Source organism: Oncorhynchus mykiss, chromosome 18 (genome assembly GCF_013265735.2).
Source record: "Oncorhynchus mykiss isolate Arlee chromosome 18, USDA_OmykA_1.1, whole genome shotgun sequence".
In the NCBI taxonomy this organism is placed as follows: Eukaryota; Metazoa; Chordata; class Actinopteri; order Salmoniformes; family Salmonidae; genus Oncorhynchus; species Oncorhynchus mykiss.
Window position 1 is genome coordinate 61126139 of NC_048582.1, and position 15737 is coordinate 61141875.

A 15737-nucleotide genomic window follows, 5' to 3' on the forward strand; every position below is an offset into this window, starting at 1 on the left:
GGACTCATTGTCCTATATAGTGGATAGAAGAAAAGCATGATATCTAAGGATGTGTCCCAATGCCACATTATTCCCTATTCCCCCCATAGGGCTCTGGTGAAAAGTAATACACTATGTTGGGAATAGAGTGGCATTTGGGAGGCAACCTAAAAAGCTTATATTGTCCCCATCTCTCTCCTTACATCCAGACACCTAAAGAGTACGAGAGGGAGTACAGTAAAGAGCTACAGCAGAAGGGGGTGGAGCCCTCAAAGTACCATGGTTTCGCCTACGACGGGATCTGGGTGATAGCAAAGACCCTGACCCGCGTCATGGATTTACTGCAGCACAAGGAGAGGCAGGACATGTACCACAACTTCACCGTGGACGACCGGGAGGTGGGCAAGCTGGTGCTGGACGTCATGAACGAAACCAACTTCTATGGTGTCACGGTGAGTCAATGGGCTTTCCCTGATATGAGGAAAAGGGCTAGGATCCTGTCTAGAGGGTATACCTGATCATCAAGCTGCCTCATGTTATAGAAACAGGAGACTGACTAGTGTCCTGTCCAGAGGGTATACCTGATCATCAAGCTGCCTCATGTTATAGAAACAGGAGACTGACTAGTGTCCTGTCCAGAGGGTATACCTGATCATCAAGCTGCCTCATGTTATAGAAACAGGAGACTGACTAGTGTCCTGTCCAGAGGGTATACCTGATCATCAAGCTGCCTCATGTTATAGAAACAGGAGACTGACTAGTGTCCTGTCCAGAGGGTATACCTGATCATCAAGCTGCCTCATGTTATAGAAACAGGAGACTGACTAGTGTCCTGTCCAGAGGGTATACCTGATCATCAAGCTGCCTCATGTTATAGAAACAGGAGACTGACTAGTGTCCTGTCCAGAGGGTATACCTGATCATCAAGCTGCCTCACGTTATAGAAACAGGAGACTGACTAGTGTCCTGTCCAGAGGGTATACCTGATCATCAAGCTGCCTCATGTTATAGAAACAGGAGACTGACTAGTGTCCTGTCCAGAGGGTATACCTGATCATCAAGCTGCCTCATGTTATAGAAACAGGAGACTGACTAGTGTCCTGTCCAGAGGGTATACCTGATCATCAAGCTGCCTCATGTTATAGAAACAGGAGACTGACTAGTGTCCTGTCCAGAGGGTATACCTGATCATCAAGCTGCCTCATGTTATAGAAACAGGAGACTGACTAGTGTCCTGTCCAGAGGGTATACCTGATCATCAAGCTGCCTCATGTTATAGAAACAGGAGACTGACTAGTGTCCTGTCCAGAGGGTATACCTGATCATCAAGCTGCCTCATGTTATAGAAACAGGAGACTGACTAGTGTCCTGTCCAGAGGGTATACCTGATCATCAAGCTGCCTCATGTTATAGAAACAGGAGACTGACTAGTGTCCTGTCCAGAGGGTATACCTGATCATCAAGCTGCCTCATGTTATAGAAACAGGAGACTGACTAGTGTCCTGTCCAGAGGGTATACCTGATCATCAAGCTGCCTCATGTTATAGAAACAGGAGACTGACTAGTGTCCTGTCCAGAGGGTATACCTGATCATCAAGCTGCCTCATGTTATAGAAACAGGAGACTGACTAGCATCCTGTCCAGAGGGTATACCTGATCATCAAGCTGCCTCATGTTATAGAAACAGAAACTCCTGCTCTACTGTATATGGGCCATTCTGGCTGGAACAAGGCTTGCTTTGACATGAGCAGGGAACATTATCAATATTATAACGAATAACAACAATATATAGAAGACAGGTTTTTATCAAAAGTCAAGCTTTGTCATGACTGTGAGTATGTGTTTACTTTGCTATTCTCTCTCTACAGTATATATTTAATACATCATTCTTTATACAATAAAACAGTGACATCAGGTGCCAAGTTGTGTTTATCTGAAGGAGGCTCAGACCTTCAAGTCTCTCCAGGTCAGAGGCAAGCCTTCAGTATTGAGGTCAGCCGTGTTATACAGGGCCCAGCGTGAAATGACCTCTACAGTAACCAGGACTATGGAGTCCAACCTGGCCAGACCTTTCAGCAACAGCTTGGCCCTCCCCACTCCCACTGTGCCCCATCCTGATTCAATGACACACTAACACAAACAAATGTGTACACACACACACCGTCATGTTCTCAAGCACACACAGAGTGATGTACACATATGCACATGTGCACACACAGACACATAGACACACACACATACACACACACACACACACACACACACACACACACACACACACACACACACACACACACACACACACACATACACACATACACACACACACACACACACACACACACACACACACACACACACACACACACACACACACACACATCTGATTCAACTCTGGAGAGCTGCTATGCCAGGCACCAGCCACATTAATGTACATGAATACAGTAAAGAACTGTCAAAGGGGCACTTAAAGCAGACCTTTTTAATTATACTTCACTTTAGAGACCATTACCAACCTAATACAGAATATTGGTGGTTGGGCTGTCCCCATTGGTGGTTGAGCTCTCCCTATTGGTGGTTGGCTGTCCCTATTGGTGGTTGGGCTTTTCCTTTTGGTGGTTAGGGCTGTCACTATGACAATCCCAGTGTTCTTATTGGCTATGCTCGTTACAAGCAAGTTGCTTTTCACAACATGCAACCAAGCGCTACTGTGAGCGTGCCACTTAACATGGAATTGTGATGAGACATTTCCTCAGGCCCAAACCACATTAAAGGCCATTTCATCATGATTAGTGGCTCTAAACCAAGAAGATTATGGAGAAATGAGGCCTCCATCACACCACGGATCAGTCTGACTAGCAAATACTTATCGAAGACCATTAGAGAGAGAAGACGTGTGTGTGTGTGTGTATGTGTGTGTGTGTGTGTGTGTGTGTGCGTGCGTGCGTGTGTGTGTGTAGGATATGGCTGCTGGCTGCTGCTGGCGGATGTGAAGAGATGGACAGAGATCAGAGAGGGAGGAGGAGATGAAGAAGATAGAGAGAGAATAGAGAGAGGAGAAACAGAGAGGGAAGAAAGGAATATTGGTACAGAAAGAAAGAGTGAGAGCAAGAGGAAAGTGAAAGAGAGAACAGGAAAACAGCAAGGGAGAAAGAGGAATAGTGAAGGAGAGATGGCTGAAGAGGTAGAGAGGGAAAGAGGGAGAGATGGTGTCGTAACCAGTATTGAGAGTGGAGAAAAGGTTGATCTCCCTTGGGGCATTACAGTACACCATACTCTCTCTCCCCCCAGTTCCCTCAGCCTCTCTGGGGTGAAGTGGGCTGCCAGTGGGTCTGTCTCTGGAGGCTACTGGAGGACAGTGGCAGGGAGGGAGACATGGATAGTCCAGATAGCCTCATCTCCCTGGGGTCCTTCTGCCAGGGTGGCTGCCAGAGCTGTGTGTGTGTGTGTGTGTGTGTGTGTATGGTGTGTGCGTATGGTGTGTGTGTGTGTGTGTGTGTGTGTGTGTGTGTGTGTGTGCGTGCGTGCGCCTGTGTCTCTAAGGGGATAACATACAGCTGCACTAGTACCATCTATTCAGAAAGCAACACAGAAAGCAACACTATTGCATAATATGATTTACAATTGTGTTCATTTGAGCAGAAAATACCCCAGTAATGGTATTGAAAAATTACTTATCACATTTGCTCCATTCAAATGCTCTATTTAGAGCTCTGTGCTCTGCAGTAATTTATAAATAATTTCAGTTATGATTTATTACAATATTTTGTATTCAGGCTGTTTGATCCATCTGATAACTAACTGTACATGACATGAGACGATAAAAAAGCTTGATGCGGTTTATACATTCTGTCCAGTCTGCACAGAACCAGCCATGCATTACAGTAATGACAGAGATATAAGGTCTGTTCCAAATGGCAGACTATTACCTATGTAGTGAACTACTTTTGACTAGAGCACTGCACTATGTAGGGAATAGGCTGCCATTTTAGACATGCACATAACCTGTCAGGATAATTAACCCCTTTACTGTGCCTTCATAGAGCATCAGAGTATAGGTGTGTATTTCTATTAGAGGAGAAGGAGAACCATGGGGAACACACACACACACACACACCATACCCCACCGTGACTCTGCGTTTCCACACACACACTACACACACACCATACGCACACACCATACACACACACACACCATACACACACTCACACCATACGCACACACCATACACACACACCATACACACACACTACACACACACCATACGCACACACCATATGCACACACCATACACACACACCATACACACACACCACACCCCATCGTGGCTCTGCGTTTCCACACACACACTACACACACACCATACGCACACACCATACACACCATACACACACATCACACCCCATCGTGGCTCTGCGTTTCCACACACACACTACACACACACCATACGCACACACCATACACACACACCATACACACACACCATACCCCATCGTGGCTCTGCGTTTCCACACACACACCATACCCCACCGTGACTCTGCGTTTCCACACACACACTACACACACAACATACGCACACACCATACACACACACCATACACACACACCATACACACACACACCACACCCCATCGTGGCTCTGCGTTTCCACACACACACTACACACACACCATACGCACACACCATACACACACACCACACCCCATCGTGACTCTGCGTTTCTACACACACACTACAAACACACCATACGCACACACCATACACACACACCACACCCCACCGTGACTCTGCGTTTCCACACACACACTACACACTACACACACACCATACGCACACACCATACACACACACCATACACACACCACACCCCACCGTGACTCTGCGTTTCCACACACACACTACACACACACCATACACACACACCATACACACACACCATACACACACACCACACCCCATCGTGACTCTGCGTTTCCACACACACACTACACACACACCATACGCACACACCATACACACACACCATACACACACACCACACCCCACCGTGACTCTGCGTTTCCACACACACACTACACACTACACACACACCATACGCACACACCATACACACACACCATACACACACACCACACCCCACCGTGACTCTGCGTTTCCACACACACACTACACACACACCATACACACACACCATACACACACACCATACACACACACCACACCCCATCGTGACTCTGCGTTTCCACACACACACTACACACACACCATACGCACACACCATACACACACACCATACACACACACCACACCCCACCGTGACTCTGCGTTTCCACACACACACCATACACACACACCATACACACACACCACACCCCATCGTGACTCTGCGTTTCCACACACACACTACACACACACCATACGCACACACCATACACACACACCATACACACACACCACACCCCATCGTGGCTCTGCGTTTCCACACACACACATCACCCGTGTACTAGACCCGCTGCCTAAACATCCGCAGTGTGAACCACAACACGTGACACTAACACACCAGTCAGTCTAATGTGCTCTCTGGGTGCCGCCTGCTATTGATCTAGTCTAGTGGCAGAACAATAGAGGAAGTGAAACATTAGCTCAGAGAAGCCTCCAGGGCTTGGCCGGGGCTGTTAGCAGCACTGTGAACATGTACAGTGGAATTCATCCTCTTCATGTATGGCCTGGAGGGGAGAGGAGACAGAGGAGGGGGGAGATTGGGGAGATAGGGGAGACAGAGGAGACAGAGGAGATAGGGGAGACAGAGGAGATAGGGGAAACAGAGGAGACAGAGGATATAGGGGAAACGGAGGAGACAGAGGAGATAGAGGAGACAGCGGAGATAGGGGAGACAGAGGAGATAGGGGAGACAGGGGAGACAGAGGAGATAGGGGAGACAGACGAGACAGAGGAGATAGGAGAAACAGAGGAGACAGAGGAGATAGGGGAGACAGAGGAGACAGAGGAGATAGGGGAAACAGAGGAGACAGAGGAGATAGGGGAGACAGAGGAGACAGAGGAGATACGGGAGACAGAGGAGATAGGGGAGACAAAGGAGACAAAGGAGACAGTGGCCCTTGTCTATCCAGACAGTAGGCGTGTCTCAAAAGGCACCCTATTCCCTATGTAGTGCAATATCCTTTCTACCAGGACCCGTAGGCCAGTGTATTGGTCTTAGTGCCTCCTGTCTAATGGATGGTAACACAGCCTGAGGACAGATAGTCCTTACATGCGGACATAGAGAGGTGTGTGTGTGTGTGTGTGTGTGTGTGTGTGTGTGTGTGTGTGTGTGTGTGTGTGTGTGTGTGTGTGTGTGTGTGTGTGTGTGTGTGTGTGTGTGTGTGTGTGTGTGTGTGTGTGTGTGTGTGTGTGTGTGTGTGTCTGTGTGTGTGTGTGTCTGTGTGTGTGTGTGTGTGTGTGTGTGTGTGTCAGGCTGCTGCTTTCTGTCTCCAGACCTCCAGGGAACTCCCTCTTTTCACACATGCAGCCCACAACCAGAGACTCTCTCTGGGGCAAACATTCCGCTTTCTTCCCTTCCTTCCTTTTCTCACCTCCAGAAACAAAGTAGCAAAGTGATACTGTCATCTCACCTCCTCAAACACAGTTATACCGCCCTCATCAACAAGGGCAGGCTGGGTCTGTGAATCCCAGAGAGGGCTGTTAGTCTGGGTCAACTCACCCTGTCTCCCTCCCTGCTCCAGCTGAACCAGAGCTCCAGGAGCTGGAGAACAATGTAAGAGGGACATTTTGTTTCTTCTTTTATGTATCTGCCATTAGTGAGATTTGAATATCAAGACCCTCCAGATTAGAAATACAACATCCGGTATTGATTGTGCATACTGATATTTTTACACATATTTATTTTATTTTTGGGGGTATTTTTTTTACCTTTATTTAGACAGGGAATTAATCAGTGGACACAGGCAGTTGGAAGTAACAGACAAAAGGGTTGGATCAGGGATTGAACCCTAGGCTCTGGTGGAGAGAGGAGCCAGGAGGATTGACACTAGGCCACAGGCTCTTCAAAAATTTCACACATATTTCTACACTTTTTACAGTTTCTTAAGTGCACTACACAACCACACACTTACGTCAGCCTCAGGAATGTCAGCGATCGCTCAGTATGACTTCCGGCAGCAAAACACAGTGAACCCCCTGGCAACAGTCATGCAGCCTGAGCCCCCCAGTGGGGAAAAGATTGGGAACTACAACATACTCTCTCTCGGCAGTCACATGCTTAACAGGACCATGGGCTGAATGTCAAAGGTTGTAAAGTAGGAGTGCTGATTTAGGATCAGTTTTGCCTTTCAGATAACAATTAATAAGATTAAATGGACAGGGGGAACCTGATCCTAGATCAGCTCTCCTACATACTCCTGCAGAAAGACACAATTACACCGTCTTATTAAACACAATTGATGGCAGGTAAAAAGTTCCTTCGTTCCAGAGTTACAGCATCTGACCCTGAGTACTTATACATTTACAGTGCCTTGCAAAAGTATTCACCCCCTTGGCATTTTTCCTATTTTGTTGCATTTCAACCTGTAATTTAAATGGATTTTTATTTGGATTTCATGTATAGTCCAAATTGGTGAAGTGAAATGAAAAAAATTACTTGTTTCAAAAAATTCTAAATATATATATTTTTTAAAGTGGTGCATGCATATGCTATGAAGCCCCTAAATAAGATCTGGTGCAACCAATTACCTTCAGAAGTCACATACAGTAATTAGTTAAATAAATTACACCTGTATGCAATCTAAGTGTCACATGATCTGTCACATGGGACCATTATAAGCTGTACACTCCATAGAGTTGGACTTTACAGAAGAGTGGCCAGAAAAAAAAGCCATTGCTTAAATAAAAAAATAAGCAAACACATTTGGTGTTCGCCAAAAGGCATGTGGGAGACTCCCCAAACATATGGAAGAAGGTACTCTGGTTAGATGAGACTAAAATTTAGCTTTTTGTCCATCAAGGAAAACGCTATGTCTGGCTCAAACCCAACACCTCTCGTCACCCCGAGAACACCATCCCCACAGTGAAGCGTGGTGGCAGCATCATGCTGTGCATGTGTTTTTTATCGGCAGGGACTGGGAAACTGGTCAGAATTGAAGGAATGCTGGATGGCGCTAAATACAGGGAAATTCTTGAGGGAAACCTGTTTCAGTCTTCAAGAGATTTGATACTGGGAGGTTCACTTTCCAGCAGGACAATGGCCCTAGCATACTGCTAAAGCAACACCCGAGTGGTTTAAGGGGAAACATTTACATGTCTTGGAATGCCCTAGTGAAAGCCCAGACCTCAATCCAATTGAGAATCTGTGAAGGATTGAAGATTGAAGGAGCTGGAACAGTTTTGCCTTGAAAAATGGGCAAAAATCTCAGTGGCTAGATGTGGCAAGCTTATACAGACATACCCCAAGAGACTTGCATCTGTAATTGCTGCAAAAGGTGACTCTACAAACTATTGACTTTGGGGGGGTGAATAGTTATGCACGCTCAAGTTTTCAGTTTTTTTTGTCTTATTTCTTGTTTGTTTCAAAATAAAATCTTCTGCAAAGTGATAGGCATGGTAGGCAAAAAAAATCAATTTTAATTCCAGGTTGTAAGGCAACAAAATTGGAAAAATGCCAAGGGGGGTGAATACTTTCGCAGGCCACTGTAAAGAAAAACACTACCGGAGTCTCAGAATAGGAAGCAGGAAACACTTATGGTACTTTTCTACTGCAGTTTTCTACCGATGCTTAGCCTAAAGACTCTTTTGTTTTAGCGCCATCTCACCACTGTCAGCATATGGGGCGGCAGGGTAGCCTAGTGGTTAGAGCATTGGACTAGTAACCGGAAGGGTTAGGGTTCAAATCCCCGAGCTGACAAGGTACAAATCTGTCGTTCTGCCCCTGAACAGGCAGTTAACCCACTGTTCCTAGGCTGTCATTGAAAATAAGAATTTGTTCTTAACTGACTTGCTTAGTTAAATAAAGGTAAAACATTTTTTTAAATATAGCACTTAGCAGCAGTGTCAAGCCTAGCTGCAGGTAACTGCCAGAGGAAACACCAACATAAAGTGTCTTAATAGGGTGTTGGGCCACCACGAGCCGCCAGAACAGCTTCAATGCGCCCTGGGATAGATTCTACAAGTGTCTGGAAATCTATCAGAGGAATGTGACATCATTCATGCAGAATCTCCCATAAGTGTTCAGTTGGGTTGAGATTAAACATCCCATGCTCTTTTGAGAACCCTCTTTCAAAGTCACTGAGGTCTTCTAGCCATCCTACCATGCCTTTCTAAGGTCTTCGAAAGCCAAGTCAACAAACAGATTACCGACCATTTCAAATCTCACCATACCTTCTCTGCTATGCAATCTGGTTTCAGAGCTGGTCATGGGTGCACCTCAGCCACGCTCAAGGTCCTAAACAATATCTTAACCACCATCGATAAGAAACATTACTGTGCAGCCGTATTCATTGACCTGGCCAAGGCTTTCGACTCTGTCAATCACCACATCCTCATCGGCAGACTCGACAGCCTTGGTTTCTCAAATGATTGCCTCGCCTGGTTCACCAACTACTTCTCTGATAGAGTTCAGTGTGTCAAATCGGAGGGTCTGCTGTCCGGACCTCTGGCAGTCTCTATGGGGGTGCCACAGGGTTCAATTCTTGGACCGACTGTCTTCTCTGTATACATCAATGAGGTCGCTCTTGCTGCTGGTGAGTCTCTGATCCACCTCTACGCAGACGACACCATTCTGTATACTTCCGGCCCTTCTTTGGACACTGTGTTAACAACCCTCCAGGCAAGCTTCAATGCCATACAACTCTCCTTCCGTGGCCTCCAATTGCTCTTAAATACAAGTAAAACTAAATGCATGCTCTTCAACCGATCGCTACCTGCACCTACCCGCCTGTCCAACATTACTACTCTGGACGGCTCTGACTTAGAATACGTGGACTACAAATACTTAGGTGTCTGATTAGACTGTAAACTCTCCTTCCAGACCCATATCAAACATCTTCAATCCAAAGTTAAATCTAGAATTGGCTTCCTATTTCGCAACAAAGCATCCTTCACTCATGCTGCCAAACATAACCTTGTAAAACTGACCATCCTACCAATCCTCGACTTTGGCGATGTCATTTACAAAATAGCCTCCAAAACCCTACTCAACAAATTGGATGCAGTCTATCACAGTGCAATCCGTTTTGTCACCAAAGCCCCATATACTACCCACCATTGCGACCTGTACGCTCTCGTTGGCTGGCCCTCGCTTCATACTCGTCGCCAAACCCACTGGCTCCATGTCATCTACAAGACCCTGCTAGGTAAAGTCCCCCCTTATCTCAGCTCGCTGGTCACCATAGCATCTCCCACCTGTAGCACACGCTCCAGCAGGTATATCTCACTAGTCACCCCCAAAACCAATTCTTTCTTTGGCCGCCTCTCCTTCCAGTTCTCTGCTGCCAATGACTGGAACGAACTACAAAAATCTCTGAAACTGGAAACACTTATCTCCCTCACTAGCTTTAAGCACCAACTGTCAGAGCAGCTCACAGATTACTGCACCTGTACATAGCCCACCTATAATTTAGCCCAAACAACTACCTCTTTCCCAACTGTATTTAATTAATTAATTTATTTTGCTCATTTGCACCCCATTATTTTTATTTCTACTTTGCACATTCTTCCATTGCAAAACTACCATTCCAGTGTTTTACTTGCTATATTGTGTTTACTTTGCCGCCATGGCCTTTTTTGCCTTTACCTCCCTTCTCACCTCATTTGCTCACATTGTATATAGACTTGTTTATACTGTATTATTGACTGTATGTTTGTTTTACTCCATGTGTAACTCTGTGTCGTTGTATCTGTCGAACTGCTTTGCTTTATCTTGGCCAGGTCGCAATTGTAAATGAGAACTTGTTCTCAACTTGCCTACCTTGTTAAATAAAGGTAAAATAAAATACATTTAAAAAAAATGCTAGCCAAAATAGTGGGCAACTGGGCATTTTTTATACATGACCTGATGTTAATTGCTTAATTAACTCAGGAACCACACCTGTGTGGTCGCACCTGCTTTCAATGCACTGTGTATCCCTCATTTACTCAAGAGCTTCCTTTATTTTGGCAGTTACCTATAGGTATCTCTCTCTCTCTCTGAGCTTACACTTTCAGTCACTTTTTAAATGCCATACAACAGCAGAAAACTCTCCATCCCACCGCAGTTAGCCTAGACTGCTGTCTGTGAGGACAGTAGGTTTAGCTAGCTGTCTCTCTCCGGGCTCACACAGACAGACACTCAGTCACATCACAGATGCATACAAATACAGGGTACCAATCAGCGTGCAGAAACCCGCCCAGCGACTGACTTCAAAGCCTCAGCGTCTTTTTGAACTGAAATTGGCTCTTCAATAGGTTTCCTTCCTTCCCATCTCTCTGTCAGCGCTGCTTTATTAATCAGCTCCATGCTAACGCTCTCTCTCTGTCTCTCTCATTCACCTGTTTTTCTGTGGCCGGCAGTAATCTCAGATCCAGTTAAATGTTTAATTAGGGAGTTCTATGGGCAGATGGCTTGATGAATTAATTCCACAAGCTTGATGGATGAGGATGGATAAGGGAGGGAAGGCAATGTGTTAGTTGCCAGACTTTTTGTGTGTGAAAATATCTGCATATTTTCTTTATGATTTTATTTGGGCTCGATTGTTTTTTTTTAGAATATCAATGATGATCCATGTGAAGAGTGTCATTTGTTTCCAGTCGCTTTCACTTAAGGCTGAACTCAAAGACATGTCAAAGTTTTAAAGGTAGAAGGACTGACAAATGATGTCTGTTCAGTAGCCAAAAGGTGGTATTCTCACTTAAGACATTAAAGAAGATTTGTGATAAGAGTTCTCATTTACAACTGCAACCTGGCCAAGATAAAGCAAAGCAGTGCGACAAAAACAACAACACAGAGTTACACATAAACAAACATACAGTCAATAACACAATAGAAAAATATATGTACAGTGTGTGTAAATGTAGAAGAGGCAAATAGGCCATAGAGGCAAAATAATTACAATTTAGCATTAAAACTGTAGTGATAGATGTGCAGATGATGATGTGCAAGTAGAGATACTGAAGTGCAAATAAGCAAGAGGATAAATATTGGCTGTGTACAGGTACACAGTAAGCTGCTCTGACAGCTGATGCTTAAAGTTAGTGAGGGAGATATAAGACTCCAGCTTCAGTGATTTTTACAATTCGTTCCAGTCATTGGTAGCAGAGAACTGGAAGGAAAGGTGTTGGCTTTGGGGATGACCAGTGAAATATACAGTTGAAGTCTGGTTCATCCTTGGAATCAATTTCCAAATGCCTGAAGGTACCACGTTCATCTGTGCAAACAATAGTACGCAAGTATAAACACCATGGGACCACGCAGCCATCATACCGCTCAGGAAGGAGACACGTTCTGTCTCCTAGAGATGAACGTACTTTGGTTTAAAAAGTGCAAATCATCCCAGTACAACAGCAAATGACCTTGTGAAGATCCTGGAGGAAACAGATACAAAAGTATCTATATCCACAGTAAAACGAGTCCTACATCGACATAACCTGAAAGGCTGCTCAGCAAGGAAGAAGCCACTGCTCCAAAACCGCCATAAAAAAGCCAGGCTACGGTTTGCAACTGGACATGGGGACATAGATCATACTTTTTGGAGAAATGTCCTCTGGTCTGATGAAACTGTTTGGCCATAATGACCATCGTTATGTTTGGAGGAAAAAGGGGGAGGCTTGCAAGCCGAAGATCACCATCCCAACCATGAAGCACGTGGGTGGCAGCATCATGTTGTGGGGGTGCTTTGCTGCAGGAGGGACTGGTGTACTTCACAAAATAGATGGCATTGGGAGGTAAGAAAATTTGGTGGATATATTGAAGAAACATCTCAAGACATCAGTCAGGAAGTTAAAGCAAATGTGTCTTCCAAATGGACAATGACCCCAAGCATACTTCCAAAGTTGTGTCAAAATGGCTTATGGACAACAAAGTCAAGGTATTGAAGTGGCCATCACAAAGCCCTGACCTCAATCCTATAGAAGATTTGTGGGCAGAACTGAAAAAGCGTGTGCGAGCAAGAAGGCCTACTAACCTGACTCAGTTACACCAGCTCTGTCAGGAGGAATGGGACAAAATTCACCCAACTTATTGTGGGAAGCTTGTGGAAGGCTACCAGAAATGTTTGACCCAAGTTGAACAATTTAAAGGCAATGCTACCAAATACTAAATTAGTGCATGTAAACTTCTGACCCACAGGGAATGTGATAAAATAAATAAAATATGAAATAAATCATTCTTGTTACTATTATTCTGACATTTCACATTCTTAAAATAAGACAGGCAATTTTTACTAGGATTAAATGTCAGGAATTGTGAAAAACTGAGTTTAAATGTAGTTGGCTACGGTGTAACTTCCGCCTTCAACTGTACCTGCTTGAGCGGGTGCTACAGCAAAAATATATTCTTAGGATATCAGCAAATTAATCTGCTGACCAATCATTTTGTTTACTTCGTATGAACAGACGCATTTTTGCAAACTTCTAATCCAAAAAGAAGCCCAGTGCTAGTCCACTAAAATCTGTTAATGTGCCAACACTTGGGGCCTCCCGAGTGGTGCAGTGTCTCACAGATCCTTGTTCGATCCCAGGATGTGTCGCAGCTGGCCATGACTGGGAGACCCATGAGGCGGCGAACAATTGGCCCAGCGTTGTCGGGTTAGGAGAGAGTTTGGCCGGCCATGTCGTCCTTATCCCATCGTGCTCTATAGACTCTTGTGGCTGGCTGGGTGCAATGCACGCTGACATGGTCGCCAGGTGTACAGTGTTTCCTCCGACACATTAACAAGGGTCAACAATGTTTGGTTTCAGCTTGGTAGCTGATGTGGATCATGTCACATGGACAAGGCAGCATCATATGGACAAGGCAACAAGTGTATTGTATTGAACATGTGATTCCTCATTGAGTCCTTAAGTACTTTAAATGCTTTAAAATGTTCTAAATGTGTTTTTCATTCCTTTTCTATCCAGGGCCAAGTCATGTTCAGGAACGGAGAACGGATGGGTACCATCAAATTCACACAGTTTCAAGGTACTGTAAGCACATGTTGTAGGATTGTTGCATTGCTGTGATGTTCTGTTGAATTGCTCTAGTATTATGATTGGTTTCTGTCTGGCTGATGATGATGTCATAGTTATCCTACTCTGGGGTTACCCAACCAGTGGTGGTTGACTGCCAGGGGGCTGCCGGGTGGGATTTTCTACCCAGGGGTGTGATCTGTATTTGGGGGAATCCCCCCAGCTCCCGGCCCACCCCTCCCTCAGCACCAGTATGCCATTATTAATCCGCTCATCCTTATCTTATCTACCCCACTGCAGAGGTGCCCCCTGTGGCAGCTTAAATCGGGATGTAGGTGTGTTTGTGTGCGTGCATGTGTGTGTGTGTGTGGAAACACTCGGGGGAGGCGGACCTGTTTGGTTGTGGGAGTGAGGGAGTTTTTCAATTGGAAGGCAACTGGCAGTCATGTCATGGATAAGCAAATAAATGTTATCATCAGTGAACTGGAGAGCTCTTGCTCCATAGCGCTGTGAAAATGTCATTATGAGTACCTAGCCTTAGGCAGAACACCCCCTCCCTCCCCACCACTCACCCTCCCGCATGACACACACCTGCCTTTCTCCTTTTCTCCCCTCTCTCTCTCTCCTTTTCTCCCCTCTCTCTCTCATTTTCACCCCTCTCTCTCTCTCTCTGAATCTCCTCTTAACTCTTCCACATACTCATCTCTTCTTTTCACCCCTCTCTCTCTCCCACCCTCCCTCCATTCATATCATGACCTTATTGTGGCTACCATCCTTCCCTTCCTTCCTTCCTTCCTTCCTCCCTCCCTCTCTCTCTCTCTCTCTCTCTCTCTCTCTCTCTCTCCCCCCCTCCCTCCCTCCCTCCCTCCCTCCCTCCTGGCTTCTCAGGGAGTGTGTGACGACTGTTTGACACAGGAGATGAAGAGAAAGTGAGAGAGAGTGAGAGAGAGCCGAGAAAAAGAGGAGAGGAGAGAGAGCGAGAGGAGGGATTGCCCTGGCTGAATATTTAACCAGGATCTGATCCTCTCCTCAACCCTGCCATCTGTCCTCATGCAGTGTGGGAACAGCTCACTCATTCCCCTTTTGAAGGATCTATCAAAGCCTGTCTTTCACTCTCAGCCCCGCTCTGTGGTTAAGTTCCCCTTAGGTACAGATCTAAGATCAGCTTCCCCTCCCCAATCCTAACCTTAACCATTAGTGGGGGAAATGCAACGCTGACCCAAGATAAGCATCTAGGGGCAACTTCACCCTACATCCCCCCTCAACTCATCAGCCTACAGATCACCTTACATAAAGTCTCCTGGTAAGCTGACAGGGACAGCTTTGCATTTTCCTCATTAATGGTTACGGTTAGGATTGGGAGAAGGGAAGCTGATCCTAGATCTGTATCTAAGACCTAAGAGGAACTTTACCGCAGACTGCGGCTGAGGGTGCAGTGTAAGAACACCGAATGCATTAATATTCAAACAATTTCTTATGGTTTAGTAAATCAAATCAAATTGTATTTGTCACATGCGCTGAATACAACAGGCGTAGGTAGACCTTACAGTGAAATGCTGAATACAACAGGTTGTAGACCTTACAGTGAAATGCTGAATACAACAGG

At 45.5% G+C, this 15737-nt stretch overlaps 1 protein-coding gene across 1 annotated transcript in view; it reads left to right on the plus strand.

Moving 5' to 3' along the window:
- The window catches only part of LOC110496654 (gamma-aminobutyric acid type B receptor subunit 2), a 432145-nt gene that overhangs the window by 300678 nt on the left and 115730 nt on the right, over positions 1-15737 (plus strand). The window contains exons 7-8 of the mRNA XM_036953439.1: positions 189-431; positions 14084-14144. Of these exons, the coding sequence (XP_036809334.1) occupies positions 189-431; positions 14084-14144 (304 nt within the window). The remainder of the gene's footprint in view (positions 1-188; positions 432-14083; positions 14145-15737) is intronic.